The following is a 13,620-nucleotide window of genomic DNA, read 5'->3' on the forward strand; positions in this document are numbered from 1 at the left end:
ATTATCCTGTGGAACTCATTGCAAATCCTGAGTTTAACAGGATCCACAGCTAAATTAGACTCAGTCCCTGGAAAAATCATGGAGCAGGTCCTCTAAGAATCAATCCTGAAGCACTTACATGAGAGGAAAGTGATCAGGAACAGTCAGCATGGATTCACCAAGGGAAGGTCATGCCTGACTAATCTAATCGCCTTTTATGATGAGATTACTGGTTCTGTGGATGAAGGGAAAGCAGTGGATGTATTGTTTCTTGACTTTAGCAAAGCTTTTGACACGGTCTCCCACAGTATTCTTGTCAGCAAGTTAAGGAAGTATGGGCTGGATGAATGCACTATAAGGTGGGTAGAAAGCTGGCTAGATTGTCGGGCTCAACGGGTAGTGATCAATGGCTCCGTGTCTAGTTGGCAGCCGGTGTCAAGTGGAGTGCCCCAGGGGTCGGTCCTGGGGCCGGTTTTGTTCAATATCTTCATAAATGATCTGGAGGATGGTGTGGATTGCACTCTCAGCAAATTTGCGGATGATACTAAACTGGGAGGAGTGGTAGATACGCTGGAGGGGAGGGATAGGATACAGAAGGACCTAGACAAATTGGAGGTTTGGGCCAAAAGAAATCTGATGAGGTTCAATAAGGATAAGTGCAGAGTCCTACACTTAGGATGGAAGAATCCAATGCACCGCTACAGACTAGGGACCGAATGGCTAGGCAGCAGTTCTGCGGAAAAGGACCTAGGGGTGACAGTGGACGAGAAGCTGGATATGAGTCAGCAGTGTGCCCTTGTTGCCAAGAAGGCCAATGGCATTTTGGGATGTATAAGTAGGGGCATAGCGAGCACATCGAGGGACGTGATCGTTCCCCTCTATTCGACACTGGTGAGGCCTCATCTGGAGTACTGTGTCCAGTTTTGGGCCCCACACTACAAGAAGGATGTGGATAAATTGGAGAGAGTCCAGCGAAGGGCAACAAAAATGATTAGGGGTCTAGAGCACATGACTTATGAGGAGAGGCTGAGGGAGCTGGGATTGTTTAGTCTGCAGAAGAGAAGAATGAGGGGGGATTTGATAGCTGCTTTCAACTACCTGAAAGGGGGTTCCAAAGAGGATGGCTCTAGACTGTTCTCAATGGTAGCAGATGACAGAACGAGGAGTAATGGTCTCAAGTTGCAATGGGGGAGGTTTAGATTGGATATTAGGAAAAACTTTTTCACTAAGAGGGTGGTGAAACACTGGAATGCGTTACCTAGGGAGGTGGTAGAATCTCCTTCCTTAGAGGTTTTTAAGGTCAGGCTTGACAAAGCCCTGGCTGGGATGATTTAACTGGGAATTGGTCCTGCTTCGAGCAGGGGGTTGGACTAGATGACCTTCTGGGGTCCCTTCCAACCCTGATATTCTATGATTCTATGGATAAAAATGTGTAAAGGATATAAACTCCCGTTTCATGATATAAGCCAGGCAAGCGTGTCAGCAACCTTAGCTTCAACACATCTTCAGAGATTGAAGTGACACAGAACCAAGAAGAGCCAGGAACTCTGACAACAAGGTACATAAGGGCTTGGAGAATGCAGGCCTCTATAAAAGGCAGCAAGAGTACTGCCATTCTGAGAACTACCCCGGCTTTCGTTCACAAGTGAAATAGCACAAGTGTGTCAGATCCGAAGGGGTTTCTGGACTAAGAGATGACTCTCAACCAGTCTGGTTGATGCTTCAGCAGTGAGTGCTGGTCCTTAGAATCCTTTCTCTTGCTGCTGACTGTACCACCAAATCAGGGTGTGTTGGTTTAATTGTGGATGACATTTGACCCTGACTTGGGATGGGTGACTTTTGTGGAGCAAAGTTGGACTTCTTTGCCCATTACCCCCTCAAGTTTCAGTAGTTCTGGATGCCTGGACAGTCTTGGGTCTTAGTTTTTGGGTTTGGCCTCACTGCCATCAGTGGAGTTTGCAAGGAGTCTCAGGGAGTCTCAGATTCAAGACACTTCCTTTGTAGGTCCTTATCCTCCAAGCCTATAGTTGGGGTCTCTCTTGTACTCCATTAAGGTTTCTTGCAGACCGGATTTATCTGCCTTGGGCATCTCTAGAACCTGGATACCTCATAGGACAACCACCTTTTCTTTATGAATTCTGAACTTCTTGGCCATATTGACCTCTAGTTTCCACAATTTTATGAGTCAGCCTTCTAACCTTCTACCCTGTCACTGGAGAAGGATCTGTTCTGGATCTGGTGTTGTTTAACATCTTTATTAATTACCTGGATGTAGGAATAGAGAGCATACTGATCAAATTTGCAGATGACACAAAGCTAGGGGGACTTGCCAACACTTTGGAGGATAGAGCTAAAATTCAAAGGAATCTTGATAAATTGGAGAACTGGGCTATCGACAACGAAATGAAATTCAACAAAGACAAATGTAAGGTGCTACGTTTAGGGAACAAAAACCAAACGTGCAAATACCGAATGGGGGATAACTAGCTTTGCAGCAGCACTGAGAAGGATCTGGGAGTTGTGGTGGATCACAACCTCAACATGAGTCAACAATGCAATGCTGTTGCTTTTTTTTTTTTTTTTTGCAAGTGCAGTTGTGGGTTACATAAACAGAGGCATACCATGCAAGTCATGGGAGATGATAATACCACTCTACTCAGTGCTGATTAGGTCTCAGCTGGAGTACTGTGTCCAATTTTGGTCACTGCTATATGAAAAGGATGTAGAGAAACTGGAAAGGATCCAGAGGCGAGCGACAAAAATTATCAAAGGTTTGGAATATATGTCATATGAGCAAAGGCTGAAGGAATTGGGTATGTTTAGTTTGGAAAACAGGAGATTCAGGAGGGACATGATAGTGGTCTTCAAATACTTGAAAGGCTGCCATAAAATAGATGGAGAAAAATTGTTCTCTTGCCACAGAGGGCAGGAAAAGAGGCAATGGGTTCAAACTACAGCATAGCAGATTTAGATTAAATCTCTGGAAATACTTCATACTGTAACTGTAAGAACAGTAGGACAATGGAACAAACTGTCTAGGGAAGTCATGGAATCTCCTTCACTTGAGATTTTCAAAAAGAGGCCAGATAGCCATCTGTCTTGGATGGTTTAGACACAACAAATCCTGCATCTTGGCTGGTGGTTAGACTAGATGACCCTTGTGGTCCCTTCAAACCCTATGGTTCTATGCCCTGGTCTACACTAATGGGGAGTGGGGTTGACCTAAGATACGCGAATAGCGTAGCTGAAGTCAGTGTATCTTAGGTCAACTTACCTGGCTGTGAGGACGGCAGTGAGTCGATCGCTGCCACTCCCCCGTCGACTCCGCTTCCGCCTCTCAACAAGATGCAATAAATCGATCCCCAATAGATCGATCACTACCCGCCCTATGATTCTATGTGACTATCAGCTCTTCTCCTCTTTTTAGGTGAAGACAGCAGTTTGATATTTCTGAACAATGGCAGGAGAACGTGGCCATCCATTCCAAAAAAGCCTTCTTGAGCCAGTCTATGATCTCTGGCTCAGCCTTGTACCCATCCCTGTTCAAAAGGGAATATAAAATGTATCCATATCTTCAAAATGGATCTGACTTCTTTTATGAGCATTCTGCCCTTGGTTGCTTATTGTATTTGTGACCACAGAAAGAGCCAGACCAGAGAGAGCTGCCCAGTCCATTGATCAGTAGAAAAATCTTAGGGATGGATTTGCTTGGTAGGAAGGAATGTCAGCAATATTGTAATTAGGAAGTTCATGTTTTAAAGCATTTCTCCATTACCAAGCATTGGCTGTCCTTTAGGAACTGTGTCAAGGCAAATTCATTTCAGTAGCTTTAGCGGTACATTGTCTTAAACCTACTTTTGGTTGACTTTCCTGTAACAATTCTGCCTTTCTGTCCTCTCATTATATAAATTATACCCACTTACATCAGTAAGTTACACCACATTTTACATCACCTCTGACTTTGATCCTTGCCTTTCAGTTAGTGGCTCACTAATTCCCCCAGAAAAGAGAAGCTGCTTACTTTTAAACAATTGAGTATAGTTATTCAGTCAGCTTGAAAAGCATGATTTATAAGGAAAATATTTCTGGCTAGTGCTAAATAAATGTACAGTCCTTCTGTCAAACATAAGAGGTACTTCTCCCTCTGTGGGCATGCTCTCACAACGACATGTGAGGAACTGAGGCCCAGAGAAGGATGCCATTGGATTTATATCTGTCCTTTTGGCCTTATTCTCTAGTGCCCTATACTTTACTTACAATGTGTGTATAAATGACTATCCAAGGTGCCAGGCAGTGGAGAATCGGGCGCTTTTTTAACATTTTGTTGGCAGCTAATGGGGAAAACTTACTAGATCTTTTATCCTACATCTCCTTTCCACAATGCAAAGTGTGGAACTATCCCCCAGTATATAACTGTTGTAGGGAAAAAGAATTTAAATCTCTAAATAGTTATAAAAATGAAAAAAGACTTGGACAAGTCTTCCTTAAGATGACTGGCTGAAGGTATTACAGCTGTATGGGGGGAGAAGAGGGGTCTACAAAGGGAACTTAGTTTAAAGTTGTGTATAAAAAGGGATCACAAGTTCATTGGAGACAGCAGCAACAGGAGAGAAAACCAACTACTGTAACAATAATAATAATAAAGGTCAGGTTAAAAAAATGGAATAATTTTTTTGTTGGAGGCAAACGGTTAGAAATTTCGTGGCAGAATCTAATTTAGTGGGATTCAAGAACAAAAGATAGAGAACAGATGTCGGCAGTATCTTTGGTGGAAATGGGATTTGAGGCTCATGCTAGTTTTTGCTCATGCATAGGACTACACCACACACACAATTAGGGCTTAGGAAGGAATTATTATCCACAAGGTAAAAAGGATAAAAAAAGGATTTTTTTTTTTTTTTTTCCGTTCTCTTATGCATTGAACAGGGATCTTTCAATAGCAAGTGGAGTCTATTCCCTGCCACAGCAGAAGGGTGGGCATTGGACTGTACTGTCATCTTCTTCTTCTTAAATAAAGTATCCTGTACTGCCATATCTGTAAGCAGTAACAGATCACGAACAGAGAGCTTGGTGCATCTTGATCTCTCCTCTTCTCTGCCTGTGGCACACAATAGTTTAGTTTCCTGTAATTTTTTGGTCTAATTCTGGTGGTTGGCTTGTTTTGGGCATGGATAGGGGGTGTTTAGTGGCTTGTGATATACAAGAGGTCAGAATAGATAACCTGGTGGTTCCTTCTGGCCTTAAACTCTAACTCAGTAAATCCCAATTAAAACCACTTTATTCTCCTTTGAGTATATATCAGGGGTGGCCAACCTGTGGCTCCAGAGCCACATGCGGCTCTTCAGAATTTAATATGTGTCTCCTTGTATAGGCACCGCCTCCGGGCTGGAGCTACAGGCGCCAACTTTCCAATATGCCAGGGGGTGCTCACTGCTCAACCCCTGGCTCTGCCACAGGCCCTGGCTCCATTCCACCCCTTCCCACCCTCTCCTCCGAGCCTGCCACGCTCTTGCTCCTCCCCTCCCCCTCCACCACCCCAAGCCTCCTGCACGCCACAAAACAGCTGATCGGGAGGTGTGGGGAGAAGGGGGGAGGTGTGGGGAGTGGGGAGCTGATGCGGGGGCTGCTGATGTGTTACTGTGGCTCTTTGGCAATGTAGATTGGTAAATTCTGGCTCCTTCTCAGGCTCAGGTTGGCCACCCCTGGTATATATCCTTATAGGAGCTCCACTATAGGATGTGTGTGCATCTGTGTGCTCTTGACTGGAGATTGTAATCCCAGCTACTTGGGAGGCTAAGGCTGATGGATCACTTGAGCTTAGGGGTTCTGGGCTGCAATGTGCTATCCAGTCAGGTGTCTGGTGCCACTGACAGCCTGGCCAGCGGGTGGCTGAAGGAATGGCTAGACCAATAAGAAAGACATGTTGTGATCGGCACTTTTCCTGTGAGGGCTGATGGACCGATCAGACAAGGTGACGGTTACTTGAGTTTTTTGAGATGTTTTGTCCCTGTGGGTGCTCTATCCCCTACCCTTCTTTCCCTCTGCTGTGGAGTCTTTGGCTTTGTAGTCTCTGGCTTCCCGGGTGAGAAGGAAATGAGTGCAGCGAAGTTCACACCTACTTATATGCCCTCGTATCTAAGCACAAGATGCTTAGCTGTAATACATCAGACACTGTTTTCACAGTCTCCGGTCAAGAATGCTCAAGTGCATCCTCATCCTATGGTGGAGCACCCATAGGGACAAAACCTCTTGAAGAAGTCAAGGTATTGTATGGGTAAGTAACTTCTTATCCCACATCCAAGAATGAAAAAGTGGTTTTGGGCATTCTTACTTTTATAACAGTTAAATGTAAAAGCACAATGATTTAAGGAAACACACTTAAGGATTGTTCAAGCAAGCTGATTCTGTAGCACTCTGTAATCACAGTTAATTATATAGGGGTAGATAGTTGCAGTTTGCACAAAGCCCTTTGTAGGAGTCTGTTCAGAGTTGCTATTACCCCAAGGGAGAACATGTATCTCCAATGACTCATTCCCTCCTGGGCTGCTCAGTGCATTGAAGAGATGCATTTTGTGCACCATTCATAGTGTAAGATAGTGTAGATTGCTCCCCTTGGTGTGCCAGCTCTGTAGTCCACTGAAAAGGAAGAAATGAGACTCTTTCAAAATAATTTGCTCCACAGAGGAACAGCTGTGATGGCCCATGTAAGATCAGAACATGTAAGTGGTGGGGAAGACTATCAACTGCTCCACCTCACCTTCACATAGGCGTCAGTGCCATGCAGATCACAATGCCTGAAGGTCTTTTTGTTCAAAAACTGCTCTACTTCAACAGGATGACTGTGGAGGTGAATTCCCAAATCCCAGCATAACCCTTCATTGCAGTACAAGGGCACTGAGGCTCATCTGGTGGCTCTTGCTAAGCAAAACCGTAACTTTGTTTAAAAGTGATCTTAGTCTTGTTCATAACAATTAATGGAGCTCCCCACTCTACTCCTTATGCCCTTAGGTTTTACAGAATGCTCCAGATGAAGTCCTGGTGGTAGCATCTTCCACATTATGCAACCTTCTCCTTGAATTCTCCCCAAGCAAAGAGGTTGGTATTCACCTATCATTTCCTCTTATTGCTTGTTTAGTAGAACTGTGTGTTACAGCAATGACTTTTGAGTAAGCAAAGAAGTTTTTTAATCACTATCAGGTGATTATACAGTAGTTGTAATGTTTGGATGATGGAATTTTATCATTGATATTCTGTCAATAAAAAAAAAAACCTGTTAATTATTCAGTGATATGACAGAATAGGTGGTCCCATCTAATGTAGTTAGACATGAGTGTGCTGTATGAGCCCTAACTTTACTGATAGACTCTTCCTTTAATAAGATTTTAAAACACTTTTCATTTATAATTCTGCCTTGTTGCCTGTGCTGTATCTGCTCTAGAGATAAATCAGATAACTTCAATCTCCAGGGCTGTCAAACCAACAACTTTCACAAGCTCTAGAATCTCTTTTTTTTTTTTTTTAAACCATTATCTAGTTAATTGCTGATAATTTTAGCAGATAAAATGCAGATGCAGGTGATGAGTGGGGAAGTGGGAGTACCAGCAAGGAAGGAAATGCAGAGGGATGAACCTAGAAGGCATACAAAAAAAGGGAGAAAAAGAGAAGGTTGGGGAAGAAATAGAAACAAAGGGCAGGAATAATGGTGCAGATATCCGAACTGAGTGATGCTGGGTATGACAATGAGGGACTGAATAAATAGTAAGTTATAATCATAACTAAAATCTGTTACTACATAAAGGCCAGAGGCTCTCCTTGATCTGTGTGCAAATCTTTCTCCCATATCTGTGGTGTGAAGGGAGTACATAATTCTAGATTTATCTCTCTGCCCATGGGCCACAATTACAAATGGACTTCAGTCTTCTCCAGAAGATAAGTTTGACAGCTGAGAGGTAAGCCATGTGTTTTACCTTCAGCACTTTGAGTTCACAGACTTGAAACCCAATTATGCCTTCATTAAATACAATGGCAAAACACCTGTTGGCATCACTGTGAGCAGAAATGGGCCATAACTGCAGGAATGTGATTTCACCAGGCTGAGCAAAAGTGAATGCTCAAGAAAGTTCTTTTTCATTAATTGCATTGTATAGTGCATTGGCTTATATGAAGTACACTGTGCATTTCACTGTGCAGTGTATGTGCTTCATGAGTATCAGTATATGTGGCACACAGCGTACAAATATTCATATTGCCACCTAAGAAGTGTAGCATATGGTCAGTATATTCTTTAGGCATTTCATTCTATAATGTATTCGTTTTACTGTGATGTATGCATTTCTGTATTATAGTGGACAAAACATTCATCTCTTGGGCTATAATTTTCAGTATTTGATCTAAGCCCATAGGTGACTTTTTTTAAGTTTGAGGAAAATCCCTTCATCTGCTCTGTGATGAGAAGTGGAAAAAACGCTTCTCATGTTATAAAGTAATTTTATCCACACATTTTTAAACATGGCTACCAAAAAAGCAACTGATTAGCAACTTGAAACTTGGCATGGCCATAGATAGTCCTTATTGAGAGCTCGTACCTTTGTTTGATTAGGCTGGAAAATGGTTAAAAATAAAGATGTTATAAGCAATTGGAAAAAATGCTCATCAGTATGTTCAGTAGTGATATGCCATAACTTTATCAGAGCTTAGTCATCTTTGTGACCTCATTGTACATTTCTTGCCTCTATCATGGCTAGGGGATCAGACAGAGTCTGTTGCACTCTGGCTGCTAATGGGTCCATTTATATGGGCTTCTCTTCCCCAAGAGATTTCATCGTGTTTAGACTTCATCATGAGGAGCGGAATTAGCTAAAAAAAGCTGACCACAACTAACTGGTCAGTATAGACAATGACAAATAGTGCTCAGCGTCATGTCAACGGGCTGTGCTTATAGCCTTGCCTACAGTGACCAGTCAGCCAGGAGTACTGTGGTGTCAGCTAACTCCACTTCTCATAACATCTAAATGTGATCAGATCTCCTGGTGAAGACAAGCCCTTTGATGGAGACTCTCTCTCGATAAAAAAATGTGCATGCTGTTTATGCAAATGTGTCTTTACTTAGACATGATTTGCCAGAATAAAAGGAGAGACTGTTTTGAAATTCCTTCATATAGCTATGAAATATATTATTTTATTTAACATACTCTGTATTTTCTTTTTTATTTGCAGCACTTTAAGATTTGTACATTAAATACCAACTACAGTAGCAAAAATAATTTTGTCCATGTATTTAGTTGAGCTGAGCTGGAGCAGGATTTTTTGGTGCATGAAAAATTCAGAGATTTTGAGGTTTTTTTGTTCTGTCTCAGGACAAAAAAATCCTGGAATTTTCTATGGACTATCTTCCCAGCTGGCAGCCTGCCCACCCTTTCTCCAGGGCAGAGGGCAGCCCAGGGAGGCAGCCAGGTTGGGAACCAACTGCCAGGCTCCCCAGGAGCCCCAGCTCCACAGCAGCCATCCAGCCAGTGACCCTGGGAGTCCCAGCTCCAGCTCCTGCCTGACTTCCATCAGCATTTTGCCAGATTTAACAGATTGGCTGCTCTAGTGTTTAGCATCTTAATTCAAATCCTTATTTCAGTTGCCAAGGAGTATCAGCATACTTTTCACACTCTATTATAATAGTACTTTTTCAATATTGAGACAAGTATTAATACCATTCTGGCGATGGTGTTTGTTAGAAAAAAGCTAATGGTATACATTTAATCTCAATCAGGTGATAAAATTTACAGTTAGGTTTTTGCAAGAATATATGACATTTTATTACTGTTTATTCTACATAGTTTCAGAATAAACTATGTCACCCAAGATGTTTCATCTTTAAACTTGTAATGGTTAATTCATATTTGTAAATTAACATTTGCCAAATCATTCCACAGCGGTGTTCTGCCAACCTGTAACAAAAGACCCTAGTATAAAGCACGTGTGCAAGCAAACAGAATTAAGGGCCAAATTCTGCGTTCATATATACTGATGTAAATTCGGTGAAATTCACCCCTGTGTAAGGGGCCCTAACCTATTTTGAGGCCTTATGTGAATCATAAATGGTGCAGAGCGCTTTTGTAGACTTTGTGCACAGAGTGAATATCCCCCAGTCTGGAGTAATTCCACTGACTTTGGTGATGTTATTATAGATTTACATAACTGAGGGTAGAATTTGGCCTGTTGTTCCCATGGCAACCTTAACCCTGAGTTTCCTGACTTGTGGATTCACGGTCTCAAGCTTTTATCATCCTATGACTGTAGTTTCTGTTTCATTTAATAATCTGGGGCTTTCAAAATCCATCTGTTTGTATTTGTCCTGTAACCTCACTGTCTGATAATATCACAAGCGGTTTGAGTTTTTCTCAGGTTGTCACCAGAATTCCTAAGAGTTAGCCTTATTACACTTGGTGGTTGTTCTATTGTTTATATACGTGTTGAACTCATTACATCTCAATGTGTCTTCATTAGTGAATGTGAAGAGCAAATACAGCCTGTTTAAATGCAATTAAAGACAGTGAAACCTGTCTTGTGTGTCTGCTCAAGGGATCAAAAATCAGTTGCTTAATGAAGATAGTCTTTTATTAAAGGTGCTTCACTGCTAGCAGTCTATTGAGACAGAAGGTTGTCTGAAAAGGGTGTGTGTGCATACACATTTCATTATAGTTATGTCTATAGTTCCTCAATAAATAACCAAGATCCACCTCGAGATAAACACAGTATGCAGTACCACGTTTGATAGATCATTGATGTACATGTAAGTTCAGTAAATTCACGGTGTTCTAAAGCTGTATGTTTTTTCCTGTTCATTACAGCCTATTTTAGAATCAGGAGCCATAGAACTTCTATGTAGTTTAACCCAGAGTGAAAATCTTGCTTTGCGAGTGAATGGCATTTGGGCTTTAATGGTAAGTGCTCACTCCAATGAAACATTGTTTATACAAACACCACACACAACCAGTCAACCACCAAAGCACACTTCAAGGAAGGGAGACTCAGAGGTTTACTTTTGGCCATGAAGATCATACCAGTTACTAAAAACAACACTGCAGATGTTCAGCCTGCCTATATGTGTGACTATACAAGAAAATAGTGATCTGTCCCTGAAAGTATATTAAGAACATAAGAACAGCCATACTGGGTCAGACCAATGGTCCATCTAGACCAGTCTCCTGTCTTCTGACAGTAGCCAGTGCCAGATGCTTCAGAGGGAATGGACAGAACAGGGCAATTTGGAGTGATCCATCCCCTATCATCCAGTTCTGGCATCTGGCAATTGGGTGAACTATTCATGATGACTTCAAGATCTCTTTCTTGGTAACAGCTAATTTAGATCACATCATTTTGTATGTACAGTTGGGATTATTTATTTCAATATGAATTACTTGCACTTATGGACATTGCATTTCATGTGCCATTTTGTTGCCAGTCACCCAGTTTAGTGAAATCCTTTTGTAACTCTTTGCAGTCAGCTTTCCACTTTTTATAAGCCAGTAAACAAAAAATGATCTTGCTGATACGTCTTTATATATGTATTCTTGACAGTATAATTATATCCATAACAAACTATTCATGTAAGCTTCACAGTGCAGTAATTTCCAACAAATAATAAATGAAGTGTAAATCCATGGAATTATACAAAGAGTATAAAATCAAGAGATCAAAGCAAGAATAAAATTCAAACCTTATATCTATTTCACTTGTGCATGTCAGTCATGAGCTAATTGAGCAGCAGCATAACTGATTAGTTCAAAGGTAAGGCTATAGTTGGGTACAGGTAAGAAGGAAGATTTAAAACAAGGGTAAATGGGTGAGCCTTTGGCATTTTGTCAGGGATGTGGAGATCCAAAAATGTCCTTCATAAGCTGTAGTTCTTTGAGTGCTTGTTCCTATGTGTGGTGTACTTCAGCAGTTGCACATACTTTCCATGGCCTAGAATTAGAGAATTTTTCCTGAGTGTCTGTTTGGTCCACACATGCACCCCCACTGTCCTCATGCTCTGCATCTTAGTTCCTTCTTACCTCTCATCGTCTGGCATGGAGCTTCAATATATGTGCTGACTTCTTCAGCTTCTGACTGTAAATAAATTGTCATTAGGATAAATATTTGGGGATCAGTCGTTAAGATTTGGGACAACTCCCCATACCTCTTGGGTGAGGAGTGGTTCCTGTACATCACTACCTCTCTCCCTTTCCCCCCAGTCTTCCGGTAGTGGCAGGAGAAGTATGACAAAAATCCCCATAAGCCCTTCTATATGTATGTAACTATCACGATACCTGTCTGTACTGCCTGTGGGAAACATGTCCTGCTCAGGTGCAGTATCTGCTGGTTATTCCCAAGTAAGACAAAACAGTCAGGGGACTTCAGTTTCGAAGCATTCCTCATGGAGAGGTCCATGAGACGGGGTACAGCCTCTAACCAGGGAGACTCTCTTGTACATCAGTCTGAAGAAGGTAGGAGCAGCCTCTTGAGTTCGGCTCAGGCCAGTTCCAGGGCCTCTGCCCCCTTTCCCCCATCAGCTTCGAGACAGGGCAGAAGGGAGATACAAACAATCCCATAAAGACAAGAGGGAAAGTTCCACATGCAAGCCCTCTAAGAGGAGACAGAAGTCCCCATCCTGTACCAAGTCAGGAGACACCTTGTGCTCTGGACCCGGGTGTCTGCTTCTGAGGAGGACCAGCCCAGGACTTCATCAAAGGGCAAGACAGCACCACTCTCCCGTACCAAAAGTGGTACTTCAGTGCCAGCACCTGTGCTGCATTGGCGCTGCTAGATCCAGCACCTTCAGCACCAGTGGTCCAAGTTACAGAAACTACTCCAGCCTGCTTCTCGGCATCAGGTGGTCTAATCGTACTTACGGAACCAGAGTCACTGATACTCTGGACTCCGACACCCACTTCCACGACATTAACCAGTACTAATATCGCTGTGGTGGTCCTCACCATTCCCATCTGACTCTGAACAAGATTTGGTGGATAATCAGCTGAACATGAGCTCCCAGTGCAACTCTGGGGCCAAATGGGCTAATGTAATCCTTGGATGTATAAACAGGAGAATCTTGAATAGGAATAGAGAGGTTATTTTACCACCTGTATTTGGCACTGGTGCAACTGCTGGTAGAAAACTGTGTCCAGTTCTGGTGACCACAATTTGAAAAAAATGTTGATAAATCAGGGAGGGTTGAGAGAAAACCCATGAGAATGATTAAAGAATTAGAAAACATGCCTTATAGTGATAGACTCAAGGAGCTCAATCTATTTGGCTTAACAAAGAGAAGATTAAGGGGTGACTTGATCAGTCTCTAAGTACCTACATAGGGAACAAATATTTGAAAATGAGCTTTTAAATCTAGCAGAGAACAGTATAACACAATCCAATGGCTGGAAGCTGAAGCTAGACAAATTCAGACTGGAAGTAAAGCGTAATTTTTTAACAGTGAAAGTAATTAACAGTTGGAAAAAGTTACCAAGTGCCATCACTGGCAATGTTTTAAATCAAGATTGGATATTTTCTAAAAGACATGCTCTAGGAATTATTTTGGGGAAGTTCTGTGATGTGTGTTATATCGGAGGTCAGACTAGATGATCACAATGGTCCCTTCTGGCTTTGGAGTCT

At 42.2% G+C, this 13,620-nt stretch overlaps 1 protein-coding gene across 17 annotated transcripts in view; it reads left to right on the forward strand.

Moving 5' to 3' along the window:
- ARMC8 (armadillo repeat containing 8) overlaps positions 1-13,620 on the forward strand; it is a 179,896-nt gene that overhangs the window by 144,672 nt on the left and 21,604 nt on the right. For all 17 annotated transcript variants that reach the window (XM_037909429.2, XM_043523054.1, XM_043523056.1 and 14 more), the window contains 2 exons: positions 6,988-7,074; positions 10,821-10,913. In XM_037909429.2, the coding sequence (XP_037765357.1) occupies positions 6,988-7,074; positions 10,821-10,913 (180 nt within the window). The remainder of the gene's footprint in view (positions 1-6,987; positions 7,075-10,820; positions 10,914-13,620) is intronic.

This window comes from Chelonia mydas, chromosome 9 (assembly GCF_015237465.2).
Source record: "Chelonia mydas isolate rCheMyd1 chromosome 9, rCheMyd1.pri.v2, whole genome shotgun sequence".
Classification (NCBI taxonomy): domain Eukaryota; kingdom Metazoa; phylum Chordata; order Testudines; family Cheloniidae; genus Chelonia; species Chelonia mydas.